General features: G+C 37.5%; 1 protein-coding gene across 1 annotated transcript in view; it reads left to right on the forward strand.

Annotated features, from left to right (window-relative positions):
* BRIP1 (BRCA1 interacting helicase 1) overlaps nucleotides 1-15,214 on the forward strand; it is a 150,232-nt gene that overhangs the window by 34,289 nt on the left and 100,729 nt on the right. The window contains exons 7-8 of the mRNA XM_004591193.2: nucleotides 4,310-4,600; nucleotides 12,670-12,891. Coding sequence (XP_004591250.2) covers nucleotides 4,310-4,600; nucleotides 12,670-12,891 — 513 coding nt within the window. The remainder of the gene's footprint in view (nucleotides 1-4,309; nucleotides 4,601-12,669; nucleotides 12,892-15,214) is intronic.

Genomic DNA, 15,214 nt, shown 5'->3' on the forward strand with positions numbered 1-15,214 from the left:
AAAGTTTTGGGGTTTTTTTCCCTTCTGGGATAAAACATGGATCTTGTTAGAAAATATTTGATTTAAATGTTAACTAATAATTAAAATAATTTTTATGAAATAAAGTTTATAGCTTACCCCTTAAGAATATTTTATAATTGTATTCGTAAAACAATGCACTTAGAAATAACTTGAAATGATTTCTTAATTTGTCAAACTGGTATTGATATTCTCTAAGAACAGTAGTTTCTAGAACTTCTGGAGAATGTGAGTTTTTTTTTAAAAGATTAATTTTATTTTTCTTGGAAAGTCAGATATACAGAGAGGAGGAAAGACAGAGAAGATCTTCCATCCATTGATTCACTTCCCAAGCGGCCACAATGGCTGGAGCGGAGCCGATCAAAACCAGGGAGCTGGATGGGAAGCGGGGCTGCCAGGATTAGAACTGGCATGTGTCAGGCAAGGACTTTAGCTGCCAGCCTACCATGCTGGACTCTGTCACTGTATCTTAGTAAGATGAGGCGGCCCTTTTTGGTGTCTCTGCTTAGTCTAATATATCAAGGATTCTAATGTTTCATGAATGAAATGAGTTTGTGTGAATTCTTTAGCACATGCACAGCTCTAATAACTGGTAAGTGCTATTAGTGAATATAGGTGCTGGTGCTGTGGCTCAGTAACTAATCCTCTACCTTACAAGTGCTGGGATCCCATATGGGCTCAAGTTTGTGTCGCAGCTGCTTCACTTCCCTTCCAGCTGCCTGCTTGTGGCCTGGGAAAGCAATGGAGGACAGCCCAAAGCCTTGGGACCCTACAACCGCATGGGATGCCTGGAAGATCTCCTGACTTCGGGTCGGCTCAGCTTCATCTGTTGCAGCCACTTGGGGAGTGAATAAGAAGATAGAAGATCTTCGTCTCTGTCTTTCCTCCACTATTTATATCTTACTTTCCAATAAAAATAAATCTTCAAAAAATTGTTTTCCATTTCCATGTTCTTTTTTCTAGTATTGTAGGCATAATAATGTTTTTTCTCTTCTTTGGTGAAAAGTTTGGAGGAGCTATAACTATAGTTGTAGTTGATTGTAGTATCTTACTATTGAGCTTTTTTTTTTTTTAAGATTTATTTATTTTTATTGCAAAGTCAGAAATACAGAGAGGAAGAGAGACAGAGAGGAAGATCTTCCATCCACTGATTCACTCCCCAAGTGATCACAACAGCCCGTGCTTTGCCAATTTGAAGCCAGGAGCCAGGAACTTCCTCTCGGTCTCCCATGCATGTGTAGGATCCCAAGGCTTTGGGCCATCCTTGACTGCTTTCCAGGACACAAGCAGGGAGCTGGAAGGGAAGCCGGACTGCTCGGATTAAAACCGGCACCCGAATGGGATCCCAGCGCATTCAAGGGGAGGACTTTAGTCACCAGGCTACCTCACCAGGCCCTACTATTGAGCTTTTTAAAAGATTTTAAAATCTTTGAAATGCAGTGTAAGAGGGAAAGTCTACTGGTTCACTCCCCGATGGCCCCAACAGCCTGGGCATGGTCAGATTAAAGCCAGCAGTTACCTCTGGGTCTCCTATTTGGATCGCAGGAGCCAAGCACCTGGGCCATCTTTTTGCGCTTTCTTGGATGGGTCATCAGGATTGCAAATCCAGTTCCCCTGTGGGATACTGGTGTGTGTCAGGCAGTGGCTTACCTGTTAGACCATAACCTAAGCCCCACTACTATACTTAAAATTACAGCTCTGTGAAAGGAATCGTAACAAACACTCAGTAGTTAGCCTTTCTTTAAAGATCAAATCTTGCAGTGTTTTTTTGAAGGAATTTAGATACTTCTGTACTCAACAGGACAATCAGAACTAGACAAAAATTACTAAACACAAGGATTTCATGTTTTCAATCTTTAAAATATCCTTAGTTGTTTTTTTTTTTTAAAAATTCTTAGTTGACTTTCTGAGAAAGTAGTTTTGGCTACATTGGATTTGAAATGCATCTTTGTACAATCAGTTCCTGCATGTGAATATATTAGTGTTGTCACAGTCACATGCATTTTTGTTACTGGGTTGTATTTTCTTGCGTTTTGTTATAGTAAAAGGACTCTGAGCAGTTTCTAGTTGTGGAGAAGATTCTACTATGTAGTTACTGTGAGGTCTCAGAGTTCAGATGTCAGGGAGCTAATATGTTTACTGACCTTCAGACTTAGTGGATGTGAATGAATATTTTAGAATTTTTTTTACTCCAATTTTCTAGTATATTCTGAATTTAAAGGGAAAAGGAAAACATTATGCAAGAGAAGTAAAGCACACGTTTAAATTGATCATTTAAAAATTAGTAAGTTTGCAGAGTATCAAGTGATGAGAGTGTATGGCAGCATCCCTTTTAAATTTGAGCAGAAATTATTTGAAATATGTTTATATGTGAAGGTCTGTAAGTGATATATTATTTGTTTATGGTTTTTTGGGGGTATTTTTATATTTGAATTTTTTGGTCAGGAAAAAAGTTGAAATTAAAAGGTGTGGTGGCAAAGCTTTTAAGTGGAATGGATACTAAGAAGTGTTACATCAAAAGGTAGATTTTCCAAGCCTGAGAAAAGACATTATCTGATTACTTATGCTTGGGTGTAATGTATCCATGTAGTACAGAATGATACATTGGGCTCAGCATTCTGATATTCACATGTCATAAGGCAGAGAACTTGAGAGAAAGAATTCAGATATGAAAAGTAAGCTAATTCTGCTACCTGGAGTTACTTTGTTTAGTGTGTTAACTAATGTGATCATTACAAAGATCAAAAAAAAGTTAAGTCAGAAGTATCATGCTATAATTTGCATTTCATTTTCTTATGACCATAAATTGTTAGATATTGCAACATACGTAACATAAGCCACCTCTCAGTTGTTTCCTGCCTCGCTGTTGACAAGAGCCCCATTCATAACTCTTCTTTTATCCTTTCAGAGAATAAGTAATTATTCAATATAGAAGGCAGGATATTTGGAACTGGCTATTTAATGTGGCAGTGCTCTGTAATGAAATCTGCTGTTACTGGCAACCTGAGAGGAGAATGTAACAATTCCAGCATGGCTGTAACTTTATCTGCTTGGAATGACTGTTTATTTGGCACATCAGTGAACCTTTTATCCCAGTGAGTGACAGCTCCAGAAGGGTCACATTTACATCCATTCTATCATGTATTGTAATATTTAATGGCAGACAAGGTTGAGTGAGACTGGGAGTAATTTGAACTTGCGTTTCCACTGAGTTGAGGCTAAAAGACAGCTTGATCTCCAGTACTGTGGTGTAACATGCTATGACTTAGCATTTGTTTATGGAGGCTGATCTTACTGATTACAATAAAAAAAAAACCTGAGTATTTGTTCTATTTAAAACTTTGAAGTGTGTATCATTGTTCTCAGTTGCTATCTTTTTCCTCTATTGGTGGCTACTTTTATAACTTTGCATTTCATAGCTTTTCTCTTAAATGAAGCTTCTTTCTGTCTCATTGAGTTGTAATTGACCAAGGCTTTGAAGGGAGCAATTGTTAAGAACTTGTAAGTGCTAATATATAGCTTTACTATTTATTTTTTATTTTGGGTAATTTAGAAATGGGAGACAAAGGTAAATATTAGAGTATGATGTGTTTAAGGGAGTATTTATAGAATTTTAAAAATTATGAACCTGGATTACAAGTGAAATTTCCCAGGAAAAACTGTCCTGGATGATGATTTTACTGATGGGTTTGCATTCCATATCAGGCACTTGGCAGCAAGATAAAAACTTATTCCATACAAGTATCCTGACTTTGTTATTAAATACTAATATTTTACATTCATTTTCATAACCTTGCTAGAGAAGAATTGTGTTTTTAGTTTTACTGGTACTTAGTTTAAACTTGAGTATTTCTATTTTTTATAAACTACATTTAAAATACTTTATTTTGAAAATCATTGATACTTTATAGAATATTTGATTTATTCCATAAATAAAGCTATCAACTTCATGTAAACCATCACAGTTTACATGATACCTAAGCAATAATTAAAATTATCTTAAACTTTTTCTTATCATTGTTATAATTTGTGAAAGAGAAGAGTTGAGCTGTAGTTAACAAATTTGAAATTGTGTGTAGGAAAGAGTATAAATATGGAAAAATTATTTTAAAATCACTAATGTGAAGTTTTTATTTAATGGAAAGTTTAAGTACTGTAATGTCTTGGATTTTCTCTTTAATGGGCCGTTGAAGTTCATTGTTTATAGATTCTGATTCTAACAAGTTTGCTACTGTTTTTTGTGGTGGTCTAGACGTGAGTTTTTTTTTTTTTTTTTCCCCCTCTGTTACAGCCCCCTAGCCACTGTTCTAGATGCTGCTGTTCTACTAAACAAGGAAGCAGTCAAGAATCTGCAAATACAATCAAGAAGGATCCAGGGGGGAAATTCAAGATACCCAAAATATATTTTGGAACACGCACACACAAGCAGATTGCTCAGATTACTAGAGAGCTCCGGAGGACAGCGTACTCGGGGGTCCCGATGACTATTCTCTCCAGCAGGGATCATACTTGTGTCCATCCTGAAGTAGTTGGTAACTTCAATAGGAAAGAAAAGTGCATGGAACTGTTGGATGGAAAAAATGTAAGTAAATTTACCTTGTTACAGAGAAAAAAAATAAGACTTTTAAATTTACATTTCTAGTGACAATAATGTAAAAAAATGAAATTAATTGCTATTACTGAAATTTTTTGAAAAATAGTATTACCATAAAGAAATATCTAAGTTTAACATGGTAGGTTTTGGTCTGAAAGATTACAAATATTCTTTGAAATTAACTTGTATCATATTCACGTCACTTTTTTTTAATCTACCAGGAGTAGTCTAATGTGAATGACATGAAGAAATAAAAATATTTAAATGAGTTAATTTCTTTAGATTTAGTATATTTTGCACATTTAAAAACTTGAAAAGAAGGTAGTTCATTTAGGTTTTCTCTTTGAGTAGATATTGAAATGCTTTTTGAACTGAGTAATAAATCTGGTTATTTTCCTGCTTTGTAATTCTAATTGGAAGGACTTTTTATTAAAATTTAAACTATTAACTTTAGAAAGATGTTAGTAGTTGTTTTGGTGTTTTCCAGGGAAATTGGAGTAATGCGAGTTTAGATTAAGTAGAGGCAGAAAAGTCTTGCTTAGTGAAGATTTGAATGATTCTTAATAGGTTTTGCAAGTATGAGTTTGGGAATCTGTGATCGGTAGGTTGTCCTAATTCTGAAATTCAAGATTCAAATATGAAATTATAACCAGAAGTCATTGATAAACATGAAGTTAATAGTATATGAAATAGCAAATGATTTTTTTTAACACATTGAAAAAGTTATTTTGTCTCACACTTATGCATAGGTACCCCATAAGTCTATGGGAGTGGAATAAAAAGATAACTTTATTTTCGTGCAAAATGGTTTTGAAAGCATTGTACACAAGTTATCTTCTAAGAGATCATAGATAACATGTACTATGAAGTAAAATGGCATGGAATGTCAAAGTTCTTGCACTAAAATAAATTTACGTAATTAAAATTACTTGAACTTTTTGAAATTCCCTTGTGATTTTTCAGGTTGAGTTTACACAAGATACTGTGAACAATACAGGCCTCAGGGTTTCATTTTCATTGATTTACCACCTTCTAACATATCATGTAGATACATGATTTTATGTGATGCTTTGCTTTCTTTGTTTCTCTAAGTTAGATTTGAATTTATTCAGCCTTGATTCAGGAATATTTAAAATATACTTTAATATTCCAACATGAGATAAGTAATAAAGGTCTTCAGTGAAAAAACTTGATTGTTCAGAGCCAGAAAGAAACTACTGAAACAAAACTATTGTTGAAATTCTACAATCTTTTATTCCTATATAAGTACCTCCTAACTTACTGAGGAATTGTGAAATCTCTTCACTCAGGAGATTTAAAGTATTCTCAAGGAGGGACGAAAATATTAAAAAACTAAACCCCAAGAAAGTATAAGGAGAAAGGATCTACTAGGTCAAACTCCATAAATTGAATGCTTAAGTAGACTTCTTTCCTTAAATGGCTGACGGACTTGCTACATGCCTCAAATATTTAAGTATTTTGGGGATTGTAATTGTATAATTATTTTTATTCTTTTTTCTTAACTTGGGTAAATTATTATATATGGGTAAAAATACATTAGTAAAAAACAGTTATGAAGGTGAAGATTATGTGTTAAAGAGAAATAGCCTATTCTGTAACCTAGAATCCCGTTGTGCTGGTTGTATTTCTTGGCTATTCATTACCCATATAAATCTGAATCATGTAAAAGTAAAAAGTCAGCAGACTTCAATAGTCAGAGTTTTTCATCGACCTTTACTTTGTCTTAAGAGAGCAAGTTTTTTGTTGTTGTTGTTGTTGTTTAATGTTAGTGATATAAATGATTGAAGATACCTGCTTGTGGTTTGCCTTGGCCTAATTCTGCCTGGGAATGCTTCCTTCACAGGCATGCATGAACATTTTTCTTGTTCCCAAGCCCTCAGAGTAATTTGGTATTGTAATGAGGGCCAATTACAAAGTCTCTGAAGGTGTCTGTGTTTACTGTGACTGAATTACCAGAGTGAAATGATAAATAGATAACTGGCAATGTGAGTGAAAAGAGTTTAAAGTGTGATAACACTTTAATTGACAGACTCTCTGCAGGGTTGTGTTACACTGCTAAAATGGATGAGCTTTTCTGTTTTTGCTATCAGCCTGTTCCAGGGTGTCACTCTAAGTGCCCTGCAAGTGTAAACTTTCTGATTTTGGCTTGATCCAAGTTGCACGGGCTTTTTGTTCACTGTTACTTTTACTAAAGTATACTTAACCTGTTGGGAGCTAATTCTTGTTTTAATTATGAAAAAATAATTATAACTAAGAGAAGCCTAAAAAAATTCTTTTTTGTGTTTAGCATATTGTTTTTGCTGCTGTTAAGATGAGATGCAACTGTTCACCTTAACGATGTTTTTTTTACTAAGATAAATTTTCTGAATTGTACAGAAAGTGTTTGAATGAAGTCATGGTGACTGTCACGCTTTTAAATTCAGTCCCTATGGAACTCATTACGGAAGATGATTGGCATGTTTTCACCTGTATCTGGATCCTAGAATCACAGAATTCTAGGGCTGGAAGGAGCCTTAGAGATGACACACTCAGTGAGTCAGAAGGAGTCTTCTGGTTCAACTACTCTGATGCTTAGTCACTTGAGAAAAATGGACCATGAAGTTTGCCCAGTCGAACAAATAATGACCAAGAAAGGAGAAACAAGGACCCAGGTCTAATTCTTTGTCCATTGCTGTGACTATACTAGACACAAGATGGGGAGAAGCTGAGCAATAAGAAGGATTAGAAAGAATGGTAGAGCTTCAGGCCCGGTGCCATGGCCTAGCGGCTAAGGTCCTCGCCTTGATTGCACTGGGATCCCATACGGGCGCCGGTTCTAATTCCGGCAGTTCCAATTCCCATCCAGCTCCCTGCTTGCGGCCTGGGAAAGCAGTCGAGGACAACCCAGAGCACTGGGACCCTGCGCGCGTGTGGGAGACCCGGAAAGAAATTCTTGGCTCCTGGCTTTGGATCGGTGCAGCATCGGCCGTTGCGGTCATTTGGGGAGTGAATTATTGGACGGAAGATCTTCCTCTCTGTCTCTCTTCCTCTGTGTATATCTAACTTTGCAATAAAAAAACAGAATGGTAGAGGTTTGATAAAAACGAGCAAAAATGTAGAAAATGAAGAAATATAGTTAGATCTTTTTTAATCTCTAAATTTTTTGAAGCCGTGGGGAAAAATAGAGATCTCCCCTTAGCAAGACTGAATAGAAAGTTTCAGGAGAACTACTCCTGTGTGTCTTAATTGATTTACTCACATTTTTTTTTTTTTTACAGGTTATGAATCTTTCATGGTCTACTCTATTTCTAGTAATTTCCAGCTATGTTTTAATTTATGTTTTGAAAACATATATTCTGTATTCTAATAGTTCATAATATATATACATATACATGCACCCCAGCAAAAGTCCTTTGAGAAGTTTATGAAGGATGAAAAGAAATAAACATGAAAAAAATAATCTTTAAAGAATTATTGAAGGGGCCAGTGCTGTGGCCTCGCAGGTTGTCTCTACTTGCATATCAGCATCCCATATGGGAGCTGATTTGAGTCCCAGCTGCTCCACTTCTGCTCTAGCTGCCTGGTAATGACATGGGAAGGCAGCAGAGGATGGTCTATATGTCTGGGCCCCTGAACCCACATGAGAGACCTGGAAGAAGCTCCTGGCTTTGGATCGCCCCAGCTCTGGCGCTTGTGGCCATTTAAGGAATGAACAACAGATGGAACATACTTCTTTCTGTCTGTTCTCTCTGAAATTCTGTCTTTTTTTAAATTTAGCGTTTTTACTATTTTTAATTTGAAGGACAGATTGGCAGAGAGGAGAGACAGAGAGCTCTTTCATTTGCTGGTTTACTCCTCAAATGGTCACACAGCCAGAACTGAGTCAGTCTGAATCCAGGAGCCAGGAGTTTTTTCCACACAGAAGGGTGCAAGATCCAAAGGACTATGCTGGGCTCCTGCACCATAAGCTGGATCAGAAGAGGGGCACCCGGGACATGAGCTGGCATCTATTTACGCTCCTCGTGCTTGCAATCAGAGGATTAGCTTGTTATGCCACCCTGCTGGCCCCTGTAATTCTGCCTTTAAAATAATATTAAATAAATCTTTCTTATTCTTAATTTGTTTATTTTTTAAGTATTTAATTGCAAAGTCAGATATATAGAGAGGAGGAGAGACAAGAGAGGAAGATCTTCTGTCCAATGATTGACTACCCAAACGGCCACAAGGGCCAGAGCTCAACTGATCTGATCTGAAGCCAGGAGCCTCTTCTGAATCTCCCATGTGGATGCAGGGTCCCAAGGCTTTGGGCCGTCCTTGACTGCTTTCTCAGGCCACAAGCAGGGAGCTGGATGGGAAGTGGAGCTGCTGGGATTAGAACCGGTGCCCATATGGGATCCTGGCATGTGCAAGGCAAGGACTTTAGCCACTAGGTTATCATGATGCCAGGTCTTTTTTCTTTTTAAGGTTAATGTAGGGTCTAGTTTTGTGGCAGGGCTAGTTAAGCTGCGATCTGCAGTGCCAGCATCTCTCGTAAATGCTGGATTGTGTCCTGACTGCTTCACTTCCTATCAGCTACCCACTGATGTCCTGGGAAAGCAGTGGAAAATGGTTTAAATCTTTAGGCCTCTGCACCCACATGGAAGTCCTAGAAGAAGTTCTTGATTTCTGCCTGGCCCAGCCCCAGCTGTTGCAGCCATTTGGAGAGTGAAGCAAAGGATAGATTGATGTCTTTCTGTCCCTCTTTGTCTCTCTCACCTCTGCCTTTCAAACAGACCAAATGTTCTTTAAAAATTCTTTTTTTAATTCATGAAAAGTGGGAAAATGGCATTAAAAGATGATTTTGAAACAAACCTTTTTAAAATCCATTTATTTTTCCCATAATAGGTATTTTAATGAACTTTTTGAAGACAGGGTATGAGTTTGGCAAAGAGAAATATTTTTATGTCAAATTCATCTTAAAATTTCTCCTGGTAACAGAATTAATGAAAAGTGAAGTGGTTCTGTATTCTACCAGGTAGTCCCAAATACTGGTTGCAGTGAGTGTATTTGGTCTAGAGGTAAAGCCCTGGGCTGGGGTACCTGGGTTACAGGCTAAGCTCAGCTTCTGATTCCAGCTTCCTGCTAATCCATATGCTGGTGTTGTAGCAGGTACTGGCCCATGTGGTTGAGTTCCTGCCACCCTAGTAGTGAGACCTGGATTGAGTCCCTGACTGTCAGCCTCAGCTTTGCTCTGCCATTGCAGGCATTTGGGGAATAAATCCCTGAATGGGAGCACTGTCTCTGAAATAAATAAGAAAGTGTAAAACAAAAAGTAATTTCATACAGAAAAGCCTAAGGTGAAAAGAGAAGCTCTGTCCGGTTTCCTTCATCTCCTTAGCCTTTTTAGGAAACTACTAAGCATTTTGTTTTTTACCTTTTTGAAAGGCAGAGAGAGGAACAGATATAAAGAGATGCTCATCTGCTAACCTGTTCCCCATTGCTTACAGTGAGGTGAGGAAGTCTAGAGCTGCAGTTCAATCTAGATCTCATTGGGTGACAGAGTCATTGTCTGAAACAGGACTGGATCAGCTGGTAATTATGTTTTGGAGACATTCATTTATTTGAAAGACCATGATACACACACACAAACCAGAGAGAGATCCATCAGTTTCCTCTGCTGGTTTGCTCCCCAGATGATGACAATGGCTGGACTGGGCCAGACTGCAGATGGGAGACAGGAAGTCCAAGCTGGTCACCCACACAGGTGGCAGGGACCCAAATACTTGGTCTTTCTGCTGTTGTTTTCTCAGGCATGTTAGCAGGGAGCTAGATTGGAAGCAGATCAACTAGCATTCAAACTGGCACACTTGGTGTCATAAGCAGTAGATTAACCAGTATGGCAGTGCTGGGCCTTTAACTGGTGTCTTAACAGGTAGGATAAATATTTGACCCCAACTGTAAAGTTGTATGTGTGTTTTACCAGAGCATTAAATTATTTGCTATAATGTATATACACATACATATGTGTGTATATGTATTCTTTAATTTTTTACTTGAAATTAATCCTGCTATGTACACTATTCAACTATTTTTTTCACACTTAATTTATCTTTACAAAGCTAACATGTTTTATGTGTTTTGGCTTTTATGTGAATTTGCTATCATTTTTTTTTAAAGATTTATCTTTATTGGAAAGTCAGATATACAAAGAGGAGAGACAGAGAAGAAGATCTTCCATCTACTGAATCATTTCCCATGTGGCTACAATGGCTGGAACTGAACTGATCCAAAGCCAGGAGCCCGGAGCCTCTTCTAGGTCTCCCACACGGGTGCAGGGTGCCAAGGCTTTGGGCCGTCCTCGACTGCTTTCCCAGGCCACAAGCAGGGAGCTGGATGGGAAGCGGGGCCACCAGTTTACAAACTGGTGCTCATATGGGATCCTGGTGCATGCAAGGCAAGGACTTTAGTTGCTAGGCTACCACGCTGGACCCCATCATAACTTTAAATGTCCCTGTAGAAATACGTTAGATTTTTTTTCGATTTTTGGGGCTATTGACACATACCCACATTAGTGATAGATTTTTAAATTTTGGTATGTTTTAACAAATAGCCTGTGTACTTCTGCTCTGGTAGTTTATGCTTCTAAAATGTGTTTTTATGCTTCTCCTAATTTTCCATACTATTTCATACTGTACGAGATTATTATAAATACTGAATTTTATCAAACATCTCTTTAAAAATTAGCTGTAATTTTTTTTTTTTTTTTGCTAGGATGGCAAGGGGCAGGAATAGCATACAATAAGATACAGATTTCTGTTGAATCTTGTTAGAATGTCATATGATACAGTATTGGACTTTGCTAGTAATTAGCAAATACCCAAATCAAAAAAAGTTGGATTTCTCGCCTTGATTGGTAATTATAAGGGTATAGAAGTGTGTAATATATAATGGTATGTACTTTCTGGAGGATAATTTGGTAATATAGTCTCAAGAAACTTAAAAATACTTCATGGTCTCAGAATTCATAATAAAGTTTCTAAAATCATGTGTATGTTTGGAAATTGGCATCAGAACTTTCACTGTAGCATTATGTGTAAAGCAGAAATTAAGGAAGGCGGGTTATGCACTATGGCACATTAATTCACTGTGCATATATCTGATCATGAGCAGCAATTCAAAATTACTTATTGGTGTGAGATTTTAATGGTATGATTTCCAGTGAACTAGACAGAGGGAGAAATCCAGTTTCTTCAAAACATTTATTTATTGTGACTAGATTACTAATAGTCATCCTGGGGAAAAATTGCCTTTTTGCTATTATTGGGTCACATTGTAGAAATGTCTCCTTTTATACATCTGTTTAGAAGAAACATAAAATACATCAATATAGTTGTGAAATTTTTGTGATAGTTATGGATACTTACTGGTTATTTTGTATTTTAGAGTGTTTTGATAGTGTACTTTCCTGCTTTTTCTGATAGGCCAATTAGTGTTTCTTCCTTCATTCTGTCCCTTCTCCATGCTTGTAAATTCCCCATTCCTCACACCCAACAGTCCACCCTTCTTCTCTCTGTTTGAATACTATTGCATAACCCAGTTTAAAAGGTTCAGAACCATATCAAGAACAATTGGACCCATTCTTATACTCAGATCAATTAGCTGTCTTCTGTAAAAACATTCAGTGATTCCATTGCTCTGTGTATTCTTTCAGAACTGACCACTTGAATCAGAACAAAGACCATAGCAAACATAATTTTAAGAATATGTTCAGGAGGAGGGCTGATCCCCTATGCTTTTAAATCTGTGGCAAATAAATGAGTAAATGAAATCTTTCTGAAGAAGTACTTTCTTTTAAAATATTTTTATTGGAAAGAGTTAACATGGATGTCTAAAGTACTACTGATCTGGCACTCTGAATTCGAGCAAACTAATATAATTTCTTAAAAATGATTGGGATTGTTGTGGTACAACCTGTTTTTTCTGCAAGATCTTAGGCTTGTAGCTTTAACAGTGTTAATTCTTGGAAATGTGTTTTTGTTTCAGTATTCATATTTCATTTTATGCACCTTTGTTTTCAGGGAAAGTCGTGCTATTTCTATCATGGTGTTCACAAAATCAGCGATCAGCACACATTGCAGGCACTCCAAGGAATGTGCAAAGCTTGGGAAATAGAAGACCTCGTTAGCCTGGGGAAAAAACTAAAGGCATGTCCGTATTACACAGCTCGAGAGCTAGTAGAAGGTGCCGATATAGTGTTTTGTCCCTACAACTATCTTCTAGATGCACAAATAAGGGAAAGTGTGAGTATGTATTTACAAATTAGGAAATTTTGTTCTCCTATTTGTTGGGATATAAATTTGTAAGTGTTCTAATGTCTATTTTTGCTTTATATTATGTAAATAATTTACAGTACTGAAAATTTTTAAAGTATATTAAAAACTTTATTTTTAGACCTTGTCACTTTAATTTCCAAAATGATAAGCAGTTTTAAAGAGCTAGTAACTCAAAGTGTGATTGTAGCAGGCTTTCTCAGCATTGCTAGTAATGAATCTTTCCTTATTGTGGTTGACTGTCTTCCATTGTAAGATGTTTACCACCATCCTTGCTTTCTTCCTTTTTTTTTTTTTTTGTTTAAGATTCATGTATTTAATTTGAAAGAATTAGAACGAGCTCTTCTATTCACTGGTTCACCCATTAAATGGTCTCAATGGCCGGAGCTGAGCTGAACTGAAGCTGGTAGCTTCCTCCAGATCTCCCATGTGGGTTTAAGATCCCTAGGCTGTGAGCCATCCTCTGTTGCTTTCCTAGGCCACAAGCAGGGAGCTGCATTGGAAGTGAGTGGAGCATCCAGGGCTTGAACTGGCACCCATATGGAATACTGGCACCACAGGTGGAGGGTTAGTGTGTCATACTCTCGGGGGTTTCCTGAGCAGTAGGCCCCTGAAATCACCAACGGGGTGAGGCTACGGTGTTTCTTAGCAGCAAGAACCACCAGACACAGTCTGATCGAGCACGTCTGTTTATTGTAAAGCAAGTACAAGCTTATACAGACTAAGAAAGGAGAAAGTCAGAAGGCCGTCTCCCAACAGTCCTCCCACCCGATAGTGACACTGTAATTGGCTAGAAGGCATGTCTTTCTCTGTGGACCTCCATTCATGTAGTAGGTCTCATACAACACACATAGTTGGCAGGTATGCCGCAGGTCATGTTCACATGTGGCTGTAGGCCGCATACAACACGTAAACTGGCAGGTAATGTACCTTAATAACTGACTTCTCACAGTTGCTTATCAAGGAAATCCCAGCATAGTTCTTCCAAGGACAGAGAAGAGAAACTGGGGTGCAGCCCACTGCTCTCACCTGTATGGCCAGTGATAAGGTCAAGTTGAGGTGTTGGTGAGCCAAGACTGTTGCCAGGGAGTTCCCTGGGCACACGGTGTGCTGTGTCCTTATGACCTTCCACGTAGGCCAAACAGGAAGAGATCCAGAGGTGATCTCCCACACCACACCACCATGCAAGCCCCTATTTTTGGTTTTATCTGCTAGATATCATTAGGACCCTCAGTTGTCATCATCAAACATGTCTTCAGACTTTGACAAATGTGTCCCAGGGACAAAACTGTCCCGCTTTGATACCCATTTATAGCTATTAATCTTTCCATCCAGCAATAATACAAAATCTGTTAAAAATCTTTTTAAGAACTGATATTGAGAGAATATATCTACTATGCAAATTATACCTTGTGAGCTTTTGAGAAGTCACCTTCAGATACACCATTTGGAGCTTGTTTGCCTCATTCCTTCAACAAATATCCTCTTGTTATAGTCTGACAAAAAGTGTTCGGTACAGTCTGTTATCTTTTTAGGTCTGACTGTACAATTCTTTCTAGTTTTCTCTTTAAGCTCATAATTAATAGGTATTATATTTACTACTCCTATAGTCTTATCTCTTTGGATTGAGTATTATCAAGATCTCTTCCTTGCAAGTCACAGTACATATCAGTGCCAAGTCAGTATTCCTAATATTGCTTTGACTACATCCTTCATCTTGCTTTCTGCTTATGAGTTAAGTTTATACTCAGGCTGCTTGATAGTCTGACCTAGATCTGTGTTTTCTGGTTTTTCTGCCAAAACCTCCAACTTGAACTTGGAAAACTACCTCATAGTACTCTGAGGACACTTTGTTCTCCCCCAGTTCTCTGCTTTTGATGGTACTTCTCTCACAATGCACTGATTCTCTCTGTCCAAATAAAAAAAAGCTACTCATCTTTCAAACCCTACTGTATTTCCTGTTCTTCCATGATTCTTAGCCATTTTCAGCCCTCTATAGATTATTTCTTTCACAGAGTAACTCATTGGCACTTGCATTATGATATTGCCTTTTTTGGGTTACTCAGAACTCTTCGAAACAGTGGATACAATTCCCACTTAAAGTTTAAGCAAAAATAACTCTCTCTTCATTGCAATGTCTTTATTCATAATTTTTTTCTTTATGAGAATGAAGATAATTAATCATAAACAGCTAGTTAATCTGGAGGAAAGAACATGCCCAAATACTAATTGCCCCAAGTTAGTCTGATTGTGTAGTTTACTTAGATCACTTGCCGGTGTCTGACCCTGAACC

Source organism: Ochotona princeps, chromosome 17, assembly GCF_030435755.1.
Source record: "Ochotona princeps isolate mOchPri1 chromosome 17, mOchPri1.hap1, whole genome shotgun sequence".
Lineage (NCBI taxonomy): Eukaryota > Metazoa > Chordata > Mammalia > Lagomorpha > Ochotonidae > Ochotona > Ochotona princeps.